The sequence below is a fragment of the Sphaerodactylus townsendi genome, linkage group LG01 (assembly GCF_021028975.2).
Source record: "Sphaerodactylus townsendi isolate TG3544 linkage group LG01, MPM_Stown_v2.3, whole genome shotgun sequence".
Lineage (NCBI taxonomy): Eukaryota > Metazoa > Chordata > Lepidosauria > Squamata > Sphaerodactylidae > Sphaerodactylus > Sphaerodactylus townsendi.
In genome coordinates this window covers 149,809,358-149,831,864 of record NC_059425.1, presented here as the reverse complement: position 1 = coordinate 149,831,864, position 22,507 = coordinate 149,809,358, and the positions used below count along the sequence as shown (strand labels likewise).

At 42.8% G+C, this 22,507-nt stretch overlaps 1 protein-coding gene across 1 annotated transcript in view; it reads right to left on the bottom strand.

The window, feature by feature from the left end:
• Positions 1-3,072: 3,072 nt before the first annotated feature.
• Positions 3,073-22,507, bottom strand: part of ELOVL5 (ELOVL fatty acid elongase 5) — a 67,326-nt gene continuing 47,891 nt past the window's right edge. The window contains exons 3-8 of the mRNA XM_048497191.1: positions 21,226-21,413; positions 15,900-15,977; positions 12,291-12,462; positions 10,357-10,481; positions 7,274-7,408; positions 3,073-5,411 (exon numbers count right to left, since the gene is read on the bottom strand). Of these exons, the coding sequence (XP_048353148.1) occupies positions 5,280-5,411; positions 7,274-7,408; positions 10,357-10,481; positions 12,291-12,462; positions 15,900-15,977; positions 21,226-21,413 (830 nt within the window). The 3' untranslated portion in view covers positions 3,073-5,279. The remainder of the gene's footprint in view (positions 5,412-7,273; positions 7,409-10,356; positions 10,482-12,290; positions 12,463-15,899; positions 15,978-21,225; positions 21,414-22,507) is intronic.

The window sequence follows — 22,507 nt, the reverse complement described above, 5'->3', positions numbered from 1 at the left end:
ACCATATTTTATTTTGCCCAGTTGTTGAAAAATGAATTGCAAGCTTCCCATCACAGTAAGATTCATTGCCAGAAATATAGACTGCCAGAAATATAGGCGTACAGACTGCCGCGGTGGTTAAGAAAGCCCAGCAAAGACTGTACTTTCTGAGACTTTTAAGGAAGCAACAACTAGATGGAAAACTTCTGGTGTCCTTTTACCGCTGTGCTATAGAGAGTGTCCTAACCTACTGCATCTGTGTATGGTTCTCCAGTTGCACAGTGGCGAATAGGAAGGCGCTCCAAAGGGTGATCACTACTGCACAAAGGATTATCGGCTGCCCTCTTCCCTCCTTGGAAGAAATCTATAATTCCCGAAGCCTAAATAAAGCCCAAAATATTCTGAGGGACCTGTCTCATCCAGCACACTCTCTTTTTGAACTGTTACCATCTGGCAGACGATACAGGGCCCTCAGAACTAGGACAAAGAGGCTTAGAGACAGCTTCTACTCTAGAGCTGTGGCTATGCTAAACTCCGCTGCTTCATATTGATGTATTTGGGGCTGTGTAGGGATGGGTGGAGGAAGGGGAAAGTGAGGACGATGTATGAGTCTGAAATTGTGTGCATCGAGGAATGCTGCTGTAAATTTCGTTGTGCGTTCACAATGACAATAAAAATGCTTATGCTTATATAATATCCTCTCCTGCCCCCCCCCCCCCCCCCAAGTATTTTGGACAAACCTTCAAATCTGTGAGGTAATGCAAGTCTAAATTTGGCTCTCAGAGCCTTCATCCTGCTCAAAAAATATCCTGTAATTTGAAAGCCATTAGCACTGGCCCCCAAAAAGGTGTTGTCTTTCACAGTATTTTTCAAAGCAGCCTCACTTTTCTGATTCTCAGTGTTAGAGGGAAACCATCTTAATTCAACCATTCAAATCAAAATAACCACACCCTGAAATTCAATTAATGTGTGGAAGAACCAAATCAAATTTAAGACTTCAAAAGAAAGCCAAACCAATAAGTACGGGTACTTAACATCATGGATATTTGTCCTGAAGTTTCCCCAAAGCATTAAAAGACCATTGACAATAGACTAACTTGTCCTGAATGGCCAGTGAGGCTTTTGACACTTCCCTTCCAACTTCCAACATGAGGCTGCCCCGAACTGAGTCAGACCACCGAGGTGTGTATTGCCTATTCAAACTGGGAGCAGTCTTCCAGGGTCTCAGCCAGAGATCTTTCACATCACTTCCTGGCCATTCAACTGGAGATGCCAGGGATCAAACCCAGGACTGCATCCAAAGCAGCTGCTCTTCCACTGAACCAGTCCCGCCCACACTCAAGTATTCTAAATACTTAGCATTTATATAGTAGCCTTTTCTGTATTTTTCTCATCTGCCACCAACTGTTTCACCTGCAGGAGTTTCAGAAGTAATCTGTGACAGCATGGGGGAAAAGCTATTCAGTTAAAGCACAAGCATTACAGAAGTCCCACTGAAGGAATAAAATCCTTGGCTGAAATTCAAAATAGCTCTCTGGATTGCAGCCGAAGACTCTGACAGTTAAGCTTTCCAGGCCCACACATCTTAACAAGAACACACTGGGCGTAAACCAATTGTTTGCAGAGGCTGTCCATAGGAATTCCAATCATCCACAGTTTGCAGCTCACAAATACCTCTTTGTGAATTACTACACCCGTAAACAGCAAGGCTGGAAGAATTCATGTAGATTGCTGCTCCTGTTCCCATTAGGCCCAGGCACACTATGGGGTGGGCACTGGTTTTTCCCCCCACCTGTTACAGCCAATACTGAATGGCACACTTGCGTCCAACGCTTGGAGAGCTCAGAGAATAAAACTGTTGTGATGAACTCTTAAAAAAACCTGGGTGGGGAGGGAAGGAAGAGATAAGAAGGCCAATGGCGGATGGTAGGGTGGGGTGGGGGGGATTAGAGCACAGAACCAAGGTATGGAGTGAAAGGGACCTGTGAAAATAGGACAGAAAAAATGGTGTGGCTGAAAGGCCTGTTGTAATGCAAGAGTCTACCTGGGTAACTGTAACATTAAATTTTTGCTAGAGCATGCACAGAAAGGATGCAGAGGGAGAGAAAACACTATGGGATGAAGAAAAATTAGGGCAAATTAGACAGAAGGTGGGCTCATACCTGTATTGGTACAGAGGAAAATGTTCTTTGATAGGTAGAAAGCGGAAGTAACAGAATGGGTTGGGTTGTAAAGAAAATGTTGGGTTGAGTGTGTGATAAAAATAAAAGCTACCCCACAGCTAAAACAGCTTTCTTCTCATAGTAATCTGAACTGTATGCCCTTGATATAATTCCCATCAGTTGTCTACAAATGTAGTACATATCAGTCTCAGATGCCTTCAGTTCATACCTAAGAATAGGGCTACTATCGGTTTCATGGCACTTCATGATGATTATTTCCATAATGGGAATTCTGGGAAATTGTAATTTGAGGAAGATAGAATTATTGGGGGTTACTCCTGTCCGCTCCCACCCGAATTGTCATTCCCAATGTTTCTAGGAGGAAGCTAGGTCTATGGGACTAAATATATTACAAGAGATGGTCATCTCAGTGTGCCATTTTCAAAAAACAAAACCACAACCACCCTAAAAACCACTTTGGGGGTTGTGTGGGAATCTGGAGCGCCAAGGAAATAATGCTTAACCCTTCCCTAGTCATTTTACTCCCCGCCCCCTCCACACACACAGAGGCTGGCTGCTACTACTATGTATGTGTGCGTGTATAGATGTGAGTGCAAATTTAAATTTACATATATTTGTATGTGTGTAGTATATATAGTACTTTCCCACACTGCTCTTTTTAATGAATGCTTATTGTTCCTGAACAAGTTTGCAGGTAAGGTGATTTTTTTTCTTTAAAAAGTTTAAATCAGTGCAAAATAGAAGCAATTGGGGAAAAATCACCACTTAATTTTCCCAGACCTGCAACAATAACATTTTTCCTATGTACCTCACACAGAAATATAGGCATTGTGCTAATAAATAATTCATTTTAGTAGCAATTGACAAACTAGAACATCTACCACAATACCACAGTATGGAAATACAGGCATAGGTAATCAAGAATGATTTAATGATTAAAAACAAAAACATTAATAATATAGATATTTCAGACAAGCTGGGTTTTTTTTAGCACACTTATTTTGGACAACATATTTGGAACAGTGAAGCTGCTGTATGAAGTATGTAAGGACTTTGCAAATTAGTACCTAGAAACCAAGATACACACACAAAAGCTTTGAAAGAATTTTTTAAAAATAGTGTAAACTGGTGCTGTTTCATTTTCCAAAAACAAGCAAAAGAAAATCAACAAAGCTCGTTGGGAGAACTCATTAGTTCCCTACTATTAGCTGCACAAAAAAATATGGTAAAACTGATATTATACAAGTATCAAATCATATAAACTTGGGGATATGAGCAAAGGCTAGTTTGACACTGAGATTGATGAACATGTTAACAGGCTAAACTCTACCAAATAACACAGCATATCAGTTACAGATGTCTGCTTTTACAACTGACAATAATTTCAACAAGCACTTTCAAACAACTCTTGCACAAGCCAAGAAAGTACAGGTGAGATACATACAACATACAATAAGAAAACAGATACTCATCACCAACAACAAGTGAAACCCTTTGCTGTTAGGCACATTTTCAAAGTCAATATTTGCTACACAAATAGCAACGGGGATGCCAAGAAAAACAAGTCAAATCCCCGTATTGCCTTGGAGTTGCTTTTTAGTTGTGGTTAGACAAATTAGTTGCATGTCCACTGGTCCAGTTCACTGGAAACTGCTCTGGGGTCAAAGTCATACACAGTGGAAGTTGACTTGACCAGCTGTAGCCTGGATATTCACTCTCATTCTGTAAAGCTACCAGTGAAGTAGGTGATGAACCAGCTGGGTTTATTCTCAAACCTTCCTTAAAAAGACCCAGGAAGGAAGAACATCCTCCCTGTCTCCCAAGTCCCCCCTGCATCCACGGCAGATTTTAAACAGCCAAGCAAGATCTCCTGACTGAACCCCAACTCTCAAAGGGGTAAGAACTATATGATGTTCTGCCCACTCCTTACATGGTCTAATACTTAGCAAGTCAGCATTATGCTTTTAGATATTGCTTAAGTGCCAATTATTTATGCAAAACAAAGTCTAGTAAATTAAAAAAAACTGCTTCAGGTTTTGTGAAAGCTACAAGTGACACATAGAATGGTCCAAAATGACCTTTTTCACGAGCCTTGATAGGAATAATGGCTGTGCTCTGGCCGTGTCCCTTTCATTTTGTACAGGACACATGGAGAGTTTCTCCTCAACTGTACCTGCCGTTTCCAGTTTCACCATCGCATGGAGCAGTGTGTAGTATGCAGGACGGTATATCCAACAAGGATGTTTTGGACAGACTCTAGAAAGGAGCCAACAACCTGGGATGGCTTCCTACGATCCCTTTTGGCTTTGCAATCCCCACATACAGGGTACATGCACACTGCGGCACCCACAAAAGGACACGTGCAAAAGCATTTGCACTCTGGTGACCGGTCTTCCCAGGGGGCTGCTTACAAGCATTGTGACTGGAAAAGCCACTTGGTTCTTCCACAGGTGCACCCTTGGTAACTGACACAATACAAATCTGTTTTGTACTTGGGTATCTGCATCCGAGTATAAACTGTCATGTCAGAAGTCACTCCCAGAGTGAAACATTTCCATGACTTTCCTAACAAGTATTTAATTTTGGGCTCTGCTTTTATTTCATTTAAGGCATGTGTGCTTCAAACTACAGAAAATAAAAAAATAAACAACCAAAAAACTCCATTGTATAAATTATAACCACATGCGCTATCTACAGTTAAAAATATGAATTTGGATTACAGTGTTCTGAAATTGTGATTTATAATTCAGCACCTATCATTGACTAGTAAGGCAACAGCAGTGTCATTATATATATGTATATTATATATACACACATACATATACATATATATACAAACATACTCACACTACAATAATACTCCTTTCCACAGTTTATACTCGGGTCTGTGACCACCCAAAATCTATCACCGTCGTCCACAACCTTAGTTTACTCGATAGTTTCTAGGATATTTTGCACTGGTTAAGTCCTACATAAATCACCACTATTCTAAGCAGGAATAGTTACAGTAGCTGTCAAGAATTATCAGTGCACAACTTGTACTGTGCTTACAATCAGATGATTTTTTTGTCTGTGTGTTGTTGCCTGGAATATCAAAATGGCTTCTCAGTTTGATCTTCAATCCTTCCTTTGTTTTCTTTGCTTCACATTGTTCTCGAGGGAAGAAAAGCTATTTGTGTACCCATTTACCGCAGCCGTGGAGCCATTCTGATAGTCTTTCCTTCTGGAGGCTGCCTTTTTGTTGTAAGTCTAAAGAAACACACACAACACTCAGAAGTTAGTTTCTGCCACAGTAACGAAATAAAGGGACAACAGTACCTAATATGTTTAATTTCTTTACTGAAAACACACACACAATGTTCGTTTATGGTTGGAGACCACTGTTTTCAATATGATAATTTAACTTCTTTCCTTCATAGGCCCTACTTTTCTTCTCAGTGAAGACTCAGAGTGTCTTACAACATTTTCCTCTCCCTTTGCTGTGGGAGGAGGAAGGGAAAGGAGATTGTAAGCCCCTTTGAGTCTCCTACAGGAGAGAAAGGGAGGTATAAATCCAAACTCTTTTTCTTCTTCTCCTTTATTTTATTCTCACTACAACCCTGCAAGTAGGAAGGCTGTGTTAATGATACTTTCTTAAGGTATGCAGTAAGCTTAATGATTCTAGTTCAACACTCCATGCTGGTTCTTATGTAGATACCAGGCAAATTCAAACAATATTGGGGGGACCAAAAAGAGCCCCAATAGCACCATCAGTCCTGCTATAGTAGCTGCATAAAGGTCAGCTTCACCCACCCACCTCACACACAAAGGCTAAGAGAATTTCCTGAACAGTTGAAATAGACACATATGACACCACGTAGAGCTTTTTAAAAGCCAGGGAACCACACAATGGTTCAAAGCCACTCTGAACAATGTACTACTATTTAAAAGAATGAAATGTTCTAAACAGTAAAATTCTGTTTAAGATGCTATTCAGGTCCATCACTGACTTGCATTTAACCAGGGGAAGCCACTGTAATTGGGGATGCAGAAAGAGGCCTCTTCCTCACCTAGAAGGCCGCACCCCTTCCACTGCACTTGGCACAGATGGATCAGTCTGGGGTGGGCTGTAAATTGCACCACCAAAGTCATGACCCATTACTTTAGCTGTTGAACCCAAACCACAGTTTTGGAAGCAGCTTAATAAATACACTGTGGAGCTTATAAGAGGTGCTCAAATAACTAAAGTCAGTCAGGGAATCTATTAGTATGTTCTTTGCTGGAACTTAACTATTTCTACATTTATAGTCTAAGAGTGCCTGAATATATGTGCTCTCTGGCATGTCACAGGGGATTCAAGTGGAGGAAGGAGGGCCAATTCACCTCAGGCACATCATGTGCAACAGCTCATGGATGCATGAGGGAGAGTGCATATCCCCCTTACAATGTTCCATCCTCAGCCAGTCTGCTGTCTGAAGCAGGGAGGCAGACCAGGGCTCAGATCCTATGGAGGATTTCTGTGGATGGGAAGGATTTGATGTTACTGACCACCCCCACCCCCACATGGTGCTTCTTTCTCCCCAGGAGCAGCATTTAAGGGGAATGTTTGGGGTTGCATTTAGCAATTCTTGCCATCTGTGGAAAACTCTCTGGGATCCAAGCCCCTGACTTCATCAAAGGTTGACTTGTGGCCCTGTTCATGTACTAGCATTCTCATGTTGCTTAAAGTATAAAGTAAATTATTTCTTTATATAATTTATGCAATGCTTCTCCGGGGACCTGGTAAAAATGGCAGCATGATCAGTAATAGTACCATGCCATTAAAAACAATTCAAGCCTGCAGACAGCATAAATCAACAATTACTAGAACAGTCCTCAGAGTAGAGACAGATCATAAAACCATTTTTTTAATGGAACCTTCTTGATTAAAACCTGGGCAAACAGAAATTTTGCAATTTGTTATTCTGACAAGTCCACTTCTACAACTATATAATAAACAGTGAAAAGCTTATAAAGAGTGTCATGTACAATAATCTAACCATCAGGCTTAAAAATGGGTCTTCCAAGATTTTTTAAATCTGACGAAAATGTGAGTGACTGTAGAGGTGTGAATATCTTAACTCGCTACTTACCTGAATATAGAAATTGGTGAAGAGAATTATTAAGGAGATCATGTAGCATATCTGGAAGTACACCCATCCCATAGGGAATGCGCAGGGCCACACAATCCCACAGCTCGTCTGGAAGATTGTCAGGACAAATTGAATCTGTCCAATAAAACGGAAAAAAAAGACACTGGTAAGCAAGAACAGGACGCTGCTGCTAATAATAAAACAGAGTATATTCAAATGGTTTCCTAAGTATTATCTCAGGTATAAATGTAACAGGTCTATCAGTTTCAGAATTCTTTACCAGATACTCCCAGGAAGCCACACAGGCACAGGCTGAAAGCAAAAGGTTTCTCCCTCTTCTTCAGCTCCCAGCAACTGGTATTGAGGGACATCTAACTTTGACTTTGGAAGAGCCATTGCACTATCTTGACTAACAGACATCCTAGTCCTGGCCTTTGTGAACAGGGCTAATCCTATTTCAAAGCTATATGAACCAATAGCCAGCACCACGTGTTGAGGTAGTAACTTTCAAAGCTGATTCTGGTGGTAGTGCCCTGGTTTCCATAGGCAGAGCCATGGTTATCAGTCACAAATGGTGTCTCAGGGGAACAGAGGAAGCCAATGTGCCGGAAGCTGATTCTGCAGAATGATGTCTAGCATATATCTCATGTTTGGAAAGTCTAATTACTCCGCTTTGGACTTAAACAAAGAAGGAGCGCATCTCATTGGGAAGCAGGTCAGTCTTTTCCCATAATGCCAACTGGTAACCAGCCATGAAGGTCTGGTCATTAGCTGTATAAAAACTCAAGGACAACAAACAGTAAATATTTCTAGCAATAATATCTAGGTGATGACTTTCTTCATCCACAGGCATGGAATGCTGGCCAGGACGCTGCCTAGCCTGTAGGTCTTCAGTGACTACTGATGACGGAATTGGATGTATTCACAGGAAGATACAGGTTTGAATCTGTACAAATTCTTCACATTCTTAGGAGAGGCAGAAGTCAGATAAGGTTTCAATAGGATATTAGCAGACAGTTCAGACAGGCCCTCAAGAATAGTGGAAGAGAAAATTCCCCAAGGAGTTACTCCATAGATGACTGAGACTCTTGTCTTTGGGGCCCTTTCTGCACAGGCCATAATAATCGATTCCGGCCCGGTTAAACATTGTTTTTTGGGGGGGGAACGCTTCGCACAGGCAGGGCTGCGAAAACGATGCAAAGTGCCACTATTTCCCTCCCCAAACGACGTATTCAGAATACGCTGGCTTCCACCCGTTGCCAAGCGAACAGCAGCAGGTGGAAGCCGGCGTATTCCCTGTGCCGGCCCCAAATGACTTCTTACCTTGTCTTGGCTTCCATTGCTCTGAGGAGGCCAGGGCACACAACTCCTGGCCTCCGTTGCTGCAGCCGTCACTCTGGCCATGCGGGCGTGTCCCTTGGCCTCCTCAGAGCGATGGAAGCCAGGGAGAAGGTAAGAAGCTGTTCGGGGGACTGCGCGGCTGTGCAGAGCCTGCTCCGCCAGCTGTGCTGCCTGTGGGGCCGTTTGTGCGAACAGCTCCAGGGCTAGCATCGGCATGAATCAGGCTGATGCAGCCCCACAAATCTGGCCATGCAGAAACGGTCTTGGTTTTGGATTGAACATGGAGACATTGGGCAATTTTTATCATCTGCTCTTTGTACAGACAAAAGTCTTCACTTGGAGAGACAGAGGTGGATTCAGTGACGACTCCATCTGGAGGAGTCTCTGACTGTGACTTGGAGGTGTAAGTCGACAGGTTGCTCTAACCCTCATACTGATCTGATTCACAAGTGGCAGAAGGAATCTGAGAAACATAAGTCTGGGATCAGGTTTTTGGACTGGAACTGTAGCAGCTCCTTGGAAGGCAGAACAAGTGACCAACAACTGTTGCAGCTGAACCAGAAACAAGGGTGGCCGCAATGTGGGTTGAGCCAAGGAGCGGCCCTTGGAATGCACCTTCGGAGTAAATTTCTGGCAAATTTTGCACTTTGACACACATTACGGGGTTTGCTCAAACAAATCCGTTTTGTGCTGCCTGTAGCACACTTCTTAAATGGCACTTCTGAGGCCATCTCTGTGATTTGAACTGGTGTTTGTCCAAAAGAAAAAAAACTAGTCAGTGAAAAAAAACTAGTCACCTTGAAGAAACAACGAAGAACACTCATGAACTCGAAGCATCAACAAAGACAGGACTGAACTGATCTGCATGCATCAGTGACAAAAAAAGGGAACTGGAGGGAAGGGGGTAGTGTCTTCCTGGGTAAAGGGACAGTTTGAGTGGGAAGGAACCGTCACAGGTAACACAGGGAGGAGAGTACCCTCTGCTGTTCCTGTGGGCTGATTGGCTGGCCTGTGCTGTTGCACTAAAATAACAGGTGAACGTAAGTGAGACAAGCTGTATTTCGGCACTCTTGTAGAGACACTGATCCAGCCTATGGATTGGTCAGAGTATTCTAAAATTTCAGAAGTTTGGGGGGGGCGGCACCCATCACCAACTGTCAAGCCTTTCCTAACATGGAACAGGATTAGACTACATCAATTTGACTAAAAGTGATTATTGCTCACATAGCAAGTGGCACAAACCTAGCAAGCCTCTATCAACAAACCAACTGACTGAGAAATGCAGCAACTTCCCACTTCACAGAGAAGGAAACAAGGCTGGGAAGTAAAGGTAAAGAAACAAGGAAGCCATGCTGCAATTGGTCTCATTTTTATGCTTGCTGGGAATGGGGTTCTCCATTTAGGGGCTTAGATGTACTGCAATGCGCAAATGAAACCCTTCAGTCATTTTACAGCTTTCCCCATTCATTTCCGTGGGTGGGATGAGGAATGAATAAAGAGGACCCAGCAGGCTGCAGAGTTAAGCTAATACACCGGAGCCCATGCAGTGCCAGAGAGCGTGGACACGGCATAGAATGCTCCTGGCTGGCATGAGGCTTTTCATTATCACTGCCAACTAAAATGCAGATTGCGCATTAGTCAGCATGCTCAGAGATGTTCCTGAAGAGCATCAAACATCTCCCCAGATGTATCTGACAAGCTGCAGTTCAAAAAGTTATGATGAGTGCCAGAGAAAGACTCACCAGCTGTCCCTGAGTGATATACTTCTTCCACCAGAGATAGGGACGCATGGATGGAATCGCAGACAATCCATAGTAGGAATACATGAAAACATGAATGAAGCTGTTAAGAGTAGCACCGAAGTAGGCTGGAAGTGATAAGGAGAGAGGCTGCTTTAATATCCCATGAAGCAATATACAAACACTCATTTCAACTGGAAAAATTATCCCACTTACCTTTCAGAACCAAAGTGAAAACAGCACAGAAACAGCTGTTTTAAGCCAGAAAGGTCGCTCAACAGCTGTCTGAGATCACATCTACAACGTATATTGACCATTAACACTTTATAAATGCAGAGTGTTTCTCACTCAGGTTGGCCTCACTGAGCCTTAAAGAGAATGCTGTAGACTGGCATGGATCTCTAGCTTCTCCACACACCTTCCTAAAATGGGCACACTGCACATATGGTATAGCATGAATGGAAACTGCTTCTGAGGTCACACTAGTGAATGTGCACATTTGTATGTATTGGCACTGAGGGGTCCTGGTCCAATAATGGAATCCATGCATAGCAACTGCTTCCTCACAAACCTCTCAAGCTGCACTAGTATGACTACATTTTATCACACTACGGATGCACATTTCACATAGATATAGATGTTGCTGTGGCTGAACAACAGCCCCATGTAGATGACCCATCTACAAGTTGTCACTGCATGGGGAAGGAACGTGGCCAGAGACTAAGCAAAGAGGCAAGGACAAACCATAACAAGCAAAATTTAAAACTAATATGAGAAGGCAAAGAGACATCAATAAAGCTCCAAGGGGTAGAAGTTGTTAACTGAGTCATTTGGTATTGTTACCTGTAGAATGAGGCAAATTAAAGGAATGGGCACCTTTACCAAACAGAAACTTGATAGACACAATGTTTATGTTCTCCTTATGTGACACAGATTTCAGGCAAGGAACTGATAGTTATACACAGATTGATGTGGGGAGAGAAGTACAATCAACAACCAGGTATTGTTGTTCCTGGTCTTTACTTCCTGGGCCCAGTTCGCCCATGACACTAATTTTGGAGAGGAGCGTGACAAACTGTTAGGGTATATTTTTAGACTGACTAGTCAAAAGCTGCCTTGGAGTAAATGTTTGCATCTGTACACTAAGTTGCGATTGGACAAGGAAAGGAACTCCCAAACCACAGCGCAAACCCAGGTGACATTATTCATGGTCAAACCTCCAGTACTTCCTTGGACAAACCTCAGGAGGCTTCTTGACAAAAAGAAGAATTTGGTCCATCTTGAAAGAAGACAACGATGCTTAGACACAGAGAACAGACAAGGGCATTTTCATAGTATTTGTTTTTCCTCCACCTGTCTGCAGATTTTGCTCAAATATTTCTGCTCTCTAGAATATATGCTGAAGTAATAAACTTTAAAAATATGAACTCTGTTTTCTTGGAAGAGCTGGCAGCTATCATGAATTCTCATGTTTTGTTTTTTAAGAGATGCTGAAATTGACAGCACAGACAAAGGGGAAAGGGAGGGGAGGAGGAGTGGCAAAGACCCACCTGTCCATTTATGCAGGCATGCATGCATGCGCACATGTGGGTGTACTTGAGTTTATGTTGCAATTCAGAGAACACAGGGGTGACCAGAGGGGCGGATAACTATTTTCAGTGGTCTAACACTGATCAGAACTAGTAAGATTCTTCCAGTGATAGCAGCTGCTAATGTGTCCAAAGTTAAAATGCATCTTACACCTCGTACCCTTAGCGTTTGTAGCTGGGAGTGGTTGAGGGACAAGCAGTGAGAGTCTATTACAACATAATCTTCTAGCAAAACCACATGAAAAGCCTGTTGTAAAAAGGTAACATAGTCTAGTCCTTGGAAGTGGCCTGGACACCCATGCTCACACACACACACAGGACTCCATCTTGAGGCACAATAATACTTACAATGGCCACAAGGCACCCAATTCATAACAAACCACCAAATGTTCAGCATAGTTGCATGATGGTAGACATGAAGAACAGTGATCTGGTAGTTATTTTTCCGCAAAATAAAGAAGAAGGTATCCATGAATTCAATCAGCTTTGAGAAGTAGTACCACCAGAGGACACGTATGATCTAATGAAAGGGTGAAAATATTTCAGATGTTCACTCGGTCTCATTTTTACAGCTCATTAAAAAAACAAATAAGCCATACATATGCCACACACTGATTGGATGTAAGAATTCAAGGCAACATTACCAACTCAAAGAACCTCCCTCAGATTGCAATGATTAACTATCATTGTACCATAACCTCTGCCACAGTCTGATGCTGACATGCTTTTGTCGGTATACAGAAAAGTTCAAGATGGGAATCTTGGAAGCCTCTGATCTCAGAAATACTAGCTTAGCCACTCACAATGACTGCCAGTCCAAGTTCCTGAAAAAAAATTGCCCAAATGCAGTCATTTTAAGACAAGGGCAGCAGGAACGCCTACAGCACTAGAGGCTACCTTCACAGACAGATATCTCTCGTCTGCCACACTGAGGAGAGCGCACTGTGTATTAAACAGGAGAAAGGAAAGTGTGAAGTGAGGCGATGGAGGAACAAGGCCCAGAATACACACTCTTTTGTAGCTACTAAGTTCATAAATTAAAAGTCAATCATTTCTCAGCTAAACAAGCCTTGCTGGAAATTATGTGGCCAAAACTGATAAGGTAACTGAGGGAAAATGCCACCCTTATTCCATATTTCAGCGGAAGCTGGCACCTGAGGCGCTTGAAAGTCCAGTTTTTATTCTGAAGCTTCAAAAACGATTTGCTGTTTTCACAGCGCACTTTAACAAGAACAGCGCTTTACAGGAGTCACTTTGTGTCTGCCCTCACAATGTGTTACCTTTTTGACATTCTCTCCTCCTCCTCATAAAAAAAGCAATACACAGAGGACGAGAACACCGAGTGCATCAACAAAGACTCAAAGAAGATGGCAAGACATTTTGGGGGGGGATGCATCACCAATAGCTCCCCAAAAGGAGCACTCTACTGGAAGATTCAACAAAGTACTCATTTTTTTCTGGAATCATTTCTGTCTTTTTAGGTCTAGAATGCTAATTCAGGCCCCATTTTATTGAATTACATAACGAGTTGTACACTGCGGGTCGGTTTCACACTATCCTCCAGACAGCTATCAGTGGCTCGATTCTTTGTCACTTGTTATTAACGTTCTTTGTATTTAAACTGTAATTTGCAAATATCAGTAAACATCCTACTAGAATGATTTAGGGCTAAGAAACAAAAGAACTGAAATGCAGAGATTAAATTATTGTGATTCCAGTACCGATACCTATAGTAATTGGTAGCACAATTTCCAAGTATTAATGTATCAACTAGAAATCAGTTAAAAATACGGCTGTTGTGGGTTTTGCCAGCTGTGTGGCCAAGGTCCTGTTTTAGCTTCTCACACAGTGTTTCCCAACCTTTTCAACGTCGCAGTACCCTTGACCTCGCTCTTCATATCTCAGGGTACCCTTGAGGTTTGTTTGATTTTTTTAGTATTTTTAGGGGTTTTTTCCCGTTTTCGGCCTGTAGGTGGGGGGAGTGGCAAGCAGGGGGAGGGACAGGAAAGCAGCATTGACAGCCTTGCTGTTTGTTTGCCTTAATTCGGCATGGATTGGGGGGATTTAAAGGAAGAGCTCCCTTTAAATCTACCCCCCCCCCATCCACGCCAAATTTAGGCAAATAAAACAATGCTGTTTTTCAATGTTGTTTAAAGGGAGCCCTTGAGGCTTCCAAACCCACCCCCCACCCCCCACTTCAAAATCCATTTGATTCCGGGGGGGGGGGGGGCAGGCGGTAGTATTGTCATGGTACCCCTGGGACGTGCTCATGGTACCCCAGGGTACAATGGAATCCTGGTTGGGAATCACTGTTCTAACGTTTTGCTTGCATCTCTGGCTGGGATCTTCAGAGGCATAACGTGGTAAGATGTGTTTCTCTCCATGGCACTGAAGATGCCAGCCGGAGATGCAACAGAAACATTAGAAGCTAAAACTACCCGATCACGGCCACATAGCCTGGAAAACCCACGACAGCCAGCAGATTCTGGCTGTGAAAGCTGTCAACAATAGAAAACAAAAATAATTTAATGTTTTACAATTTTGACTGCTTAAAGAATTCAAAATATTTTTATAAAAGATTTTGACTGCTGAAATGGATACCGACAGGTGAAGGCTCTTTTTCTGGGATATCCAAACAGGCTGTGACCATGTTTATGTGTATTGCTTTGACTCTGTCTATGCTGGGTGTCTCCTCCACCACCATTCAAAGAAAATAATGGTGTTCATGTACAATCTACACATGCAAAAGCATGCTCCTGAACAGAGTTGTGGGAAGCACAGAGGCAAGAAGAAACCAATTTTCTGCTGCAATAGCATCTAGGCCCATGTTTCACCACAGGCAAGATTACAGGCACCATCTTGGAAGTATCCATTAAGTTCAGCATAAAAACAAAACAGAACAACCCGAGTCCCTAAATTTCCCTGTGATCTACTTGAAGGAACCTCCTCCTTCTTGATGTCCAGCAGTACTACAAGCAGATGTACGGTCAGCCATGTCAAACATCAAAGCATCTGAGGGATTTGGGAAACCCAGCTGTCAAGGAAAATGATTTTGAGAGATTTGATGCGGTGATAATTTTGATACTCGTGTAAGGGTAGAGGCCCTTTGTTACAGGCAGCTGTGAAAAGATTATTGCTTAACTCTGTGGGGAGAGGTGATCATGGAAGATTATAGGAGACAGAATCTTATTATCGCAATCAGCAGGAAGATACAGGCTGCTGCCTTCTCTCGCTATTGGGAAACAGTTTGCTGGGGTAGGCATTTGCAGACCCCCAGTTGCTAATGGATATTAGACTAGATGGGCACCCTGTCTGATCCAGCAGGGATCTTCTTGCGTTCACATGGCAACTGCTTTCTCCGGCTCCTGGAAGAAGCTTCTAAACTAGGAGACCCAGAGAGATCAGCTGGCCCAAATTCTGATCTCCTATTTGCTTTAAATGGCATCCATTGCCGGTCTTATTTTTAACTCTGATTTGAAATTAAGCTTTTAGTTGATTTTTGCTGAAATGTATTTTAACTAGATTAGATTGGATTTTAATTATTATAACTGTTGTATCGTTTTCATTTGTTTTTAATCATATTTTGTATGTCATCTTCTACTGTAAGCCAATCTGAGCCCTTGTGAGGGTGGCGCACAAATTGAATTAAATCAAGAAATAAGATTTTCACATTCTGGGCTGCACTTTTTATATGTCCTAAGTAACAAACGGTGTCTGTATACATGATAGGCAAATATTGGGCTTTCTATATGGAGACTGTTGCAACGCCCAAACAATTCTGCCTTCTCCTTTCCTTCAGACTGACTGAAAAGTAAGCCTTTCCTTCAGCTATACCAATGTGGAAAACTCCATGTCCTTCCCAAATTTACACACACATTTTATAACTGCAGCGACCTTCTCTCACAGCGCAGGAGACAAAGCAAAGTCTCAGAGTCAGCTCATAATGTATAATGTTACCTTCATATCAGCTTCACCTCCACTGTGCGTATCCTGACAGAAGAAATTATATCCTCCTTCCCATACTCCCGTCACCAGCTAGCAAAAAGGAAAATAAGCAATCAGTTGTTAACACTGCTTTTTTTTCATGCCACACATTTTAAAAAGCAATGCTTTAAGGTGAGGAACAAGTAACACAACAGCTGCGGCTTCCAGTATTTTGAGCTGAGGTAAAGCCCCCCCCCCCCCCCCGAGTGATTTTGAACTATGGCTGGAGTCAGGGTTTTCTTTCTTTTTTAAAAAAAAAAACTAGAAATGTTCTCTCATGTTCCCAAGCTGCCACTGGACAAACAAGTTCCTGAAATTCAAAACCTTGCAAAATTTGCTTATTTGGAAGCACAAAGCAAGGTGAGTGTATATTCTATGATCCCTTTTACACATGACTTTCAAAGCATTAAAAATATCCAAAGCTTTCTTCGATCTCCTGCCTTAGTAATTGCTACTTGTTGTAGTTGGCCAAGCAAGTTAGAATCAGTCTCTTGAATGTTCTACTGGAGACTTCTTCAAACAGGATAGATTGAAGTCTATATTCCAAACAGTTTTATTTTGGGTTGGATCCAACTAGCTTTTCTGCAAGTGAAAATGGAAGGAAGGGTCACCTCTGACAAACAGAAAAGGCTATGATGGGGGATCATGGGACCAGCATGGAAAAAAGCGACAGGGGGTGTAAGTAGGGAGGAAAACTGTGGATGGAATGAAAAACCTGGCTGGTTCGTTGTATGTAGGATTCATCAACAATTTATTTTATGCTTTGTCCTCATTTGCACCATGGGAAGTTTTCTTGTAGAAAAGAGAAAAAAATGAGTAAGGAATGGAGCTACAGGTAATACTCTGAATTGGCCATTTTGCAGCGATCACCCAACTAAGTATTATCTGTAGTTCCATTCCTTACTTTTAAGCAGTGTACAGTAAAGCCAAAGAGAGGGGGAAGGGGGAAGAGATGTAATAGTCTAAGCTTTGGACAATTCTGTTCTCAAACTGTTTTATGCAAAAGAAACTGCAGGCATTTCTTTTTATCACTGTCACTTTTAGCATTTAATTAATGCATGCTATCAAGTTGCATCTGACTTGTGAAGACCTCTGGTGAGACTTTCAAGGCAAGAGACGTTAGATGGTTTGCCGTTGCTCGTCTCTGCATCAAAATCCTGGAATATTCCTTGGAGGTCTCCTATCCAGGCTCCACTCTTCTTAGCTTCTGGGATCTGACGATATCAAGCTAGCCTGGGATCTCCAGGTCAGGGTGAATGCTCCTACAGACAGCTGGATTTTCTTTTTTTTAAAAAAGATCGCACCTATTGCAGTTAAATCAATTTGCCAGAACAAAATGCTCTGAACACATACTTCGGTGTGTTTGCACTGTTCATGTATTTAGAGACCTCAATAAGACTTTTTGTACAGCAAGAATATCCCAACTGATCCCTTAGAATTCAGGTCACATTCCTTCAGCAACCCAGCTATCGCCTTTTAAGAAAGCATTTCATGATCCTAAAGGATTAATTACAACAAACTGTACTGCTTTTGGGTCCAGTCATGTCAACTGGCCTCAATGAGGAGGCCCCTTTCTTCAGAGTACCAACAGGCTTTACCGTAACGTTCTAAAAGCAATTATAAGTTGAAAAGGATTTATAAGCATCTAGTTTTTCTTCACTGCTGATTGGAATGCTAACAGTTCTCTGTTTCCAGCAGCAAATAAGGACAAGCACTTGCTCTGGATAAATGTACAGACAATACAGAAAAAGCAGACAATAACCTGATTTTTTTATCATGCTTCCAATGCATGGCTTAGCACTAGCTGGCAAAATTTCAGCTATGCCTTTCTTTGTAAGTAGTGAAAATCTGATTTGGGAATACAGCTACTGTATATACAGCAACCTCATTCAGTCCCACGCTTCCTATTGTGCAAGTACTTTTACAAAGTACACTTGGGAATGAGGACTTGACCATTAATTGTTCCCTGCAGAATTAGCCACAGACTCTGTTTGTTTGACTGGATATGCCATACAGAATTGTGCATCTAAACAGTGGCTGACCATGTAGCATCCTGACCTGTAGTTATTCAATAGTCGGACTTCCCTACCTTTTCTGGCACATGGTGATGAGCCATTTTACTATGCTATTCTCACCAGAGGCATATGGGGAAAAAATTGAGCCCAGAGACAACTCCTTCTCTGCCCCCCCCCCCCCCGGCGTCCTCAGAGGTGGAGCTATGGGCATGCCTCCCCCAGCCACCCCACCAGGCTCACAGCAGCTCGGTTCTCTCCCCAGAGCCTATATTGTCCACTCTGTCAGTATTGTCCACTCTGACAGGTAGCATCTCTCCTGCTTTTCAGGCAACGGTCTTTCACATCCTCTATTTCCTGATCCTTTTCACTGGAGATGCTGGGGATTGTACTGGGACTTATGACATGGAAAGACGATACCCTCCCACTGAATTGAAGTCCCATTTCCAGGCACATGTGGTAGAAATGAAAGGGATACAGAGATCAGTGGCCACGGGTTTGTCATTGACAGGGCCTCAGGAACCAAGGATAGTTCACACACAGGTCTTAGCAGGTTGAGACGTTTAATGTGCACAGAGCAAGGAATCCAGACATCCAGCAAGGAATCCAGTAACCTGCAGTAACCACAACGTTGCTGCCACAAGCTAGCTCAGCTGCAACCTCTCTTTTATAGATAGACTTCCATTCCCTTGTGCAATAACCTCTTACAGCTGGGTTACTCTAGTCTGGCTCCTGAAAAGACTCTGCATCTACTCTAGCTCACCCCATAGCTGCTAATCTGCTGCTGCATCTCCTTTGCTGTAAGTTAGCATGTAGTCTCCTCCTGCATTGCTGAGGCTCTGGAGATGGGGGCGGGGGTAAGGGAGCTGTCAGGGTCCACTCTGGCTCTGTATTAACAGGCTTAACAGACTCAGAGCTCAGCTCTTGCTGGGGAATCTCAGAGGTTGGACCTGGCTGTGGAACTCAGCCTGAATGCTCTGCCTGACCTTGTGGACCTGGTCTTGCAGGAACCTCTGGCTGCTCAGTCTCTGCATCTACAGGCAGTGCCTATGAATCTGGAACCAACACTGTCCCCTCTTCTCTATCTGAGTCTTCCTCCCAGGGGTTCCCATTCAGACCAGGCTGAGCCCCAACAGGGATCAATATTTTCCCTGCCAATACCCATGCACAGGCTGACAGTTTGGGCTTGTCAACCCCCACATCTTCAAGTGGGACCCTGGCATAGGGAAATGTTACTGGGGAATGGAAGCCAAGTTCAAACTGGGGAGGGGGCTACAGTGCAAACTTCCTCAATTAGAAAAGCTTTTCCTTATTGGAAGTCAAGGACCAGTTTCCTTCAAATTCAGCTTCCAACAGGGCTCGCCCCTGCCCCATGGCTAGCCATACCCACCCCCTTTGCAGGTGGGGGTGGGTGGGAAAAGAAGAGGGCAACTTTACAACTGAAAAGGAACATATCCTTGGAGTAAGAAGAGAAGAGCTGTGCTTTAGAAAGAAGTGGGAGACTGGGAATGGGTGGCATGGCTAACCCATTTCTTTTTTAAAAAATTTCTTGTAAGCACTTAAAAAGCACTTAAGTAAGGCAACATGAATTTCTAACTTTTAAAATAGTATAAAGTGAGCATTTTGAGGTCCCATTTTTGCCATGAGGTGAAGAAAACTGAAGAAAAATATTAACAATCTGAGGTGCTATTAAAAAAATGATCCACTACAAGAAAAACATCTTCATGATTGTGGTGCCAAAATAATTCCTGTTTGAAAGCATACCAGATATTATCTTGCTTGCTTGAAAATGTACTCTGACAAGGCAAACATATTTAAGTGGTAAAGTGAAAACTAATTGTATCTGAACAAAATACTCTTATATCTGCACAGTTAGAGCTATTCTCAAAATGATACAAGCAAGTACATCCAAATATAATTCTGAAACAAGCCTTATTTTGTTGGACCATTAAGAATATTTTTGATAAAGGCATTACATTTTTCAACTGCCATTTCAAGACATATTTCTGCAAAAAAGATGGGACAAAATAAATAATGGTGTGATTTTATCCCACCCTTCTTTGGAGGTGCTGATAATACCATACACGAGATGCATCCAAATACAAGAGATAGGCCTTCAGACATTCTGTGTTAGCAATACATCGTAAGCCTGTCCTGCCCACACAGTACTGATCTCGTAGAAACCAGAAGCTGGTCCTAGAACTACTGGTGACATCGCAGTACACTCAGTTCACAGTGGAACCATCCACAACAAGAGACATGAGCATGGTTTTCCCCCTCCTCTTTCAATTCAGAACTCAAAGTCACCCAAGGAAATGGAAAGGCAGTAAGAATAAAGGAAGAATGTCTTCATATAGCTCTTAATTTATTGACACAAGATGAAGTGACAGCAACCAGCTAGCACGGTTTGAAACACAGCACAGAAAGGCAATAAGTAAGTCCGTGCTGAAAGGGAATGCATGTGGGAATTCCTTCATGTCATGCTTACAAGCCTGTTAGGCACATGACTGGCCATCATCAGAAAAAGGAGGCTGGAACAAATGCACCCTTGGCTTCCGCCCCTCACACGCAGGTAACTTTCACTCTCTCTGCCTCACCCACTGCTACCACACAACACACATACTCTCATACACGTCCAGCTCATCCTCACACACCTCACTCTGCCCTCCCTCACATCCAACCACCACTTCCTCACCCATATTCGCCACAGCTCTCTTTTACTAAAAGCGAGCTGGAGTTTGCCATTTTCTTCTAAGAAAATCCACGGGGTGGGGGCGAACCAACACTACCGGCTCCGCTTCTTTTGCACCTGGCCCTTTAAGAACCCAGGGAACTGGCCTTGATCTGAGCGCCTCACCACCCTACCTCTGCTGCCTGACTGGGATAGCCTCCTTGCCCCAGTTCTGCCTTACCCAAGCCAGGACTGTGCGTGTCAACCAGCCTCATGGACAGCGGGATTCACGCTCTGGACAGTTCCGTTGTGGAATGGAAAGGGTGATCTTATACTAAAAAAACAAGACAGCACCATATAACGATGTGCATTGAAAAGGGAAAGAGGGATTCCATTTGACCACCCCAAAAGGCTATGCTGCGGATCATTGGACCTGCATGGACATCTGTGTGGGTTGCGGACTGTGATGAGAAGGACAATTGCCACAGCAATGCGTGGCCGGGCCCACTAGTTTAATCTATACTTTGACCAGAGGAGACAGAAAATGATCACAACTTCTGTTGGAAGGGTCAACACAGACAAAAATTACCACAGACAGGCACCAACTCTTTCTTACCTCATAACACATATAAAGGGAGAGCAACGTAAGTCCCAGATTATAGACCACTAGAATACCCCTGAATGAAAATGGCTGTCTGTTCCGCATGTACTTTGGTCCCAACCATACGATTAGCAAGTATAAGACAGAAAAAATAAAGGTAGGTGTGTAATTACTCAGGAGAAGCCATCCTTTTACTCTGGGATCTGAAATAAAACACAAATACAAAGTTATTACAATTAGGGACTGCCAGTGTCATAGGATTAATTTGTCATTCTGAAGATCAGGGTGGCCATGTATGTGGACACACCAACTGCAGAGCTATCTGATTTATTCTGGCACCAGTATCTAAAATCCAGGGGGATGACAACAAACTGTGGTGTTCTTTCCCCCTTTAGCAAGGTTTTAGCAACAGAAGTTGAAGGAATAAGTGCCTGGTAAATACAATTAGAAAGGTCGATTGTTAGGAATTATGCAACAACTGACACATGTAATGTGTGGCTTTATTTAATTGCCCTGTTGCTAAGGGAAGTACAACTAATTACACCCCCTTTACAAAATCCTGCTTCCCAATGGGAGCATTTGATACTAGCCTTCCTATTTATCTCCAAATCTTGATTCCAGATACATTTAGTCCAAGCTATCCTTTCAGTCTCTCGTTTTGCCTCCCCATCCCCCAATCTCTGTATCAGGTTTTCAAAAGATGAGCAGTATTCTGCTTGATTAGATTGTATTCCCACCAGAGGTGATTGGCTCACTGTTTGATTTTCACATGCACATCATGATTAGATTTGACAATTTAATACTGCTAGGTATTTTTTTGGGGGGGGGGAGGGGGAGTAATAACATAAGATTTTTTAAAAAGTTACTTTGAATTTTCTTGGATTGCAGAAACAAGACCCAGCTGAAGTTCATCAGTTTTATACTACAGATTAAAAAAATTTAAAATTGAGTTTATTCTAAAATTTTTGGGCATCCACACTGAGAAACTTGGGGGAATTATCCAACTCAAAGACAAACAGTTTTTGTTTCCAACTCCCTGCTGATCTTAAAGGAATACTTCAGTTTATGAATATATGAAGCTGCACTGCACAGAGTCAGGCTGTTGGTCCACCTTGTTCATACAGTGGTGGCGAACCTTTGGCACTCCAGATGTCATGGACTATAATTCCCATCAGTCCCTGCCAGCATGGCCAATTGGGTTAGGGTTAGGGAATTGTAGGGCTGATGGGAATTGTAGTCCATAACATCTGGAGTGCCAAAGGTTCGCCACCACGGGACTAGAAGCTGCTCTCCAAGA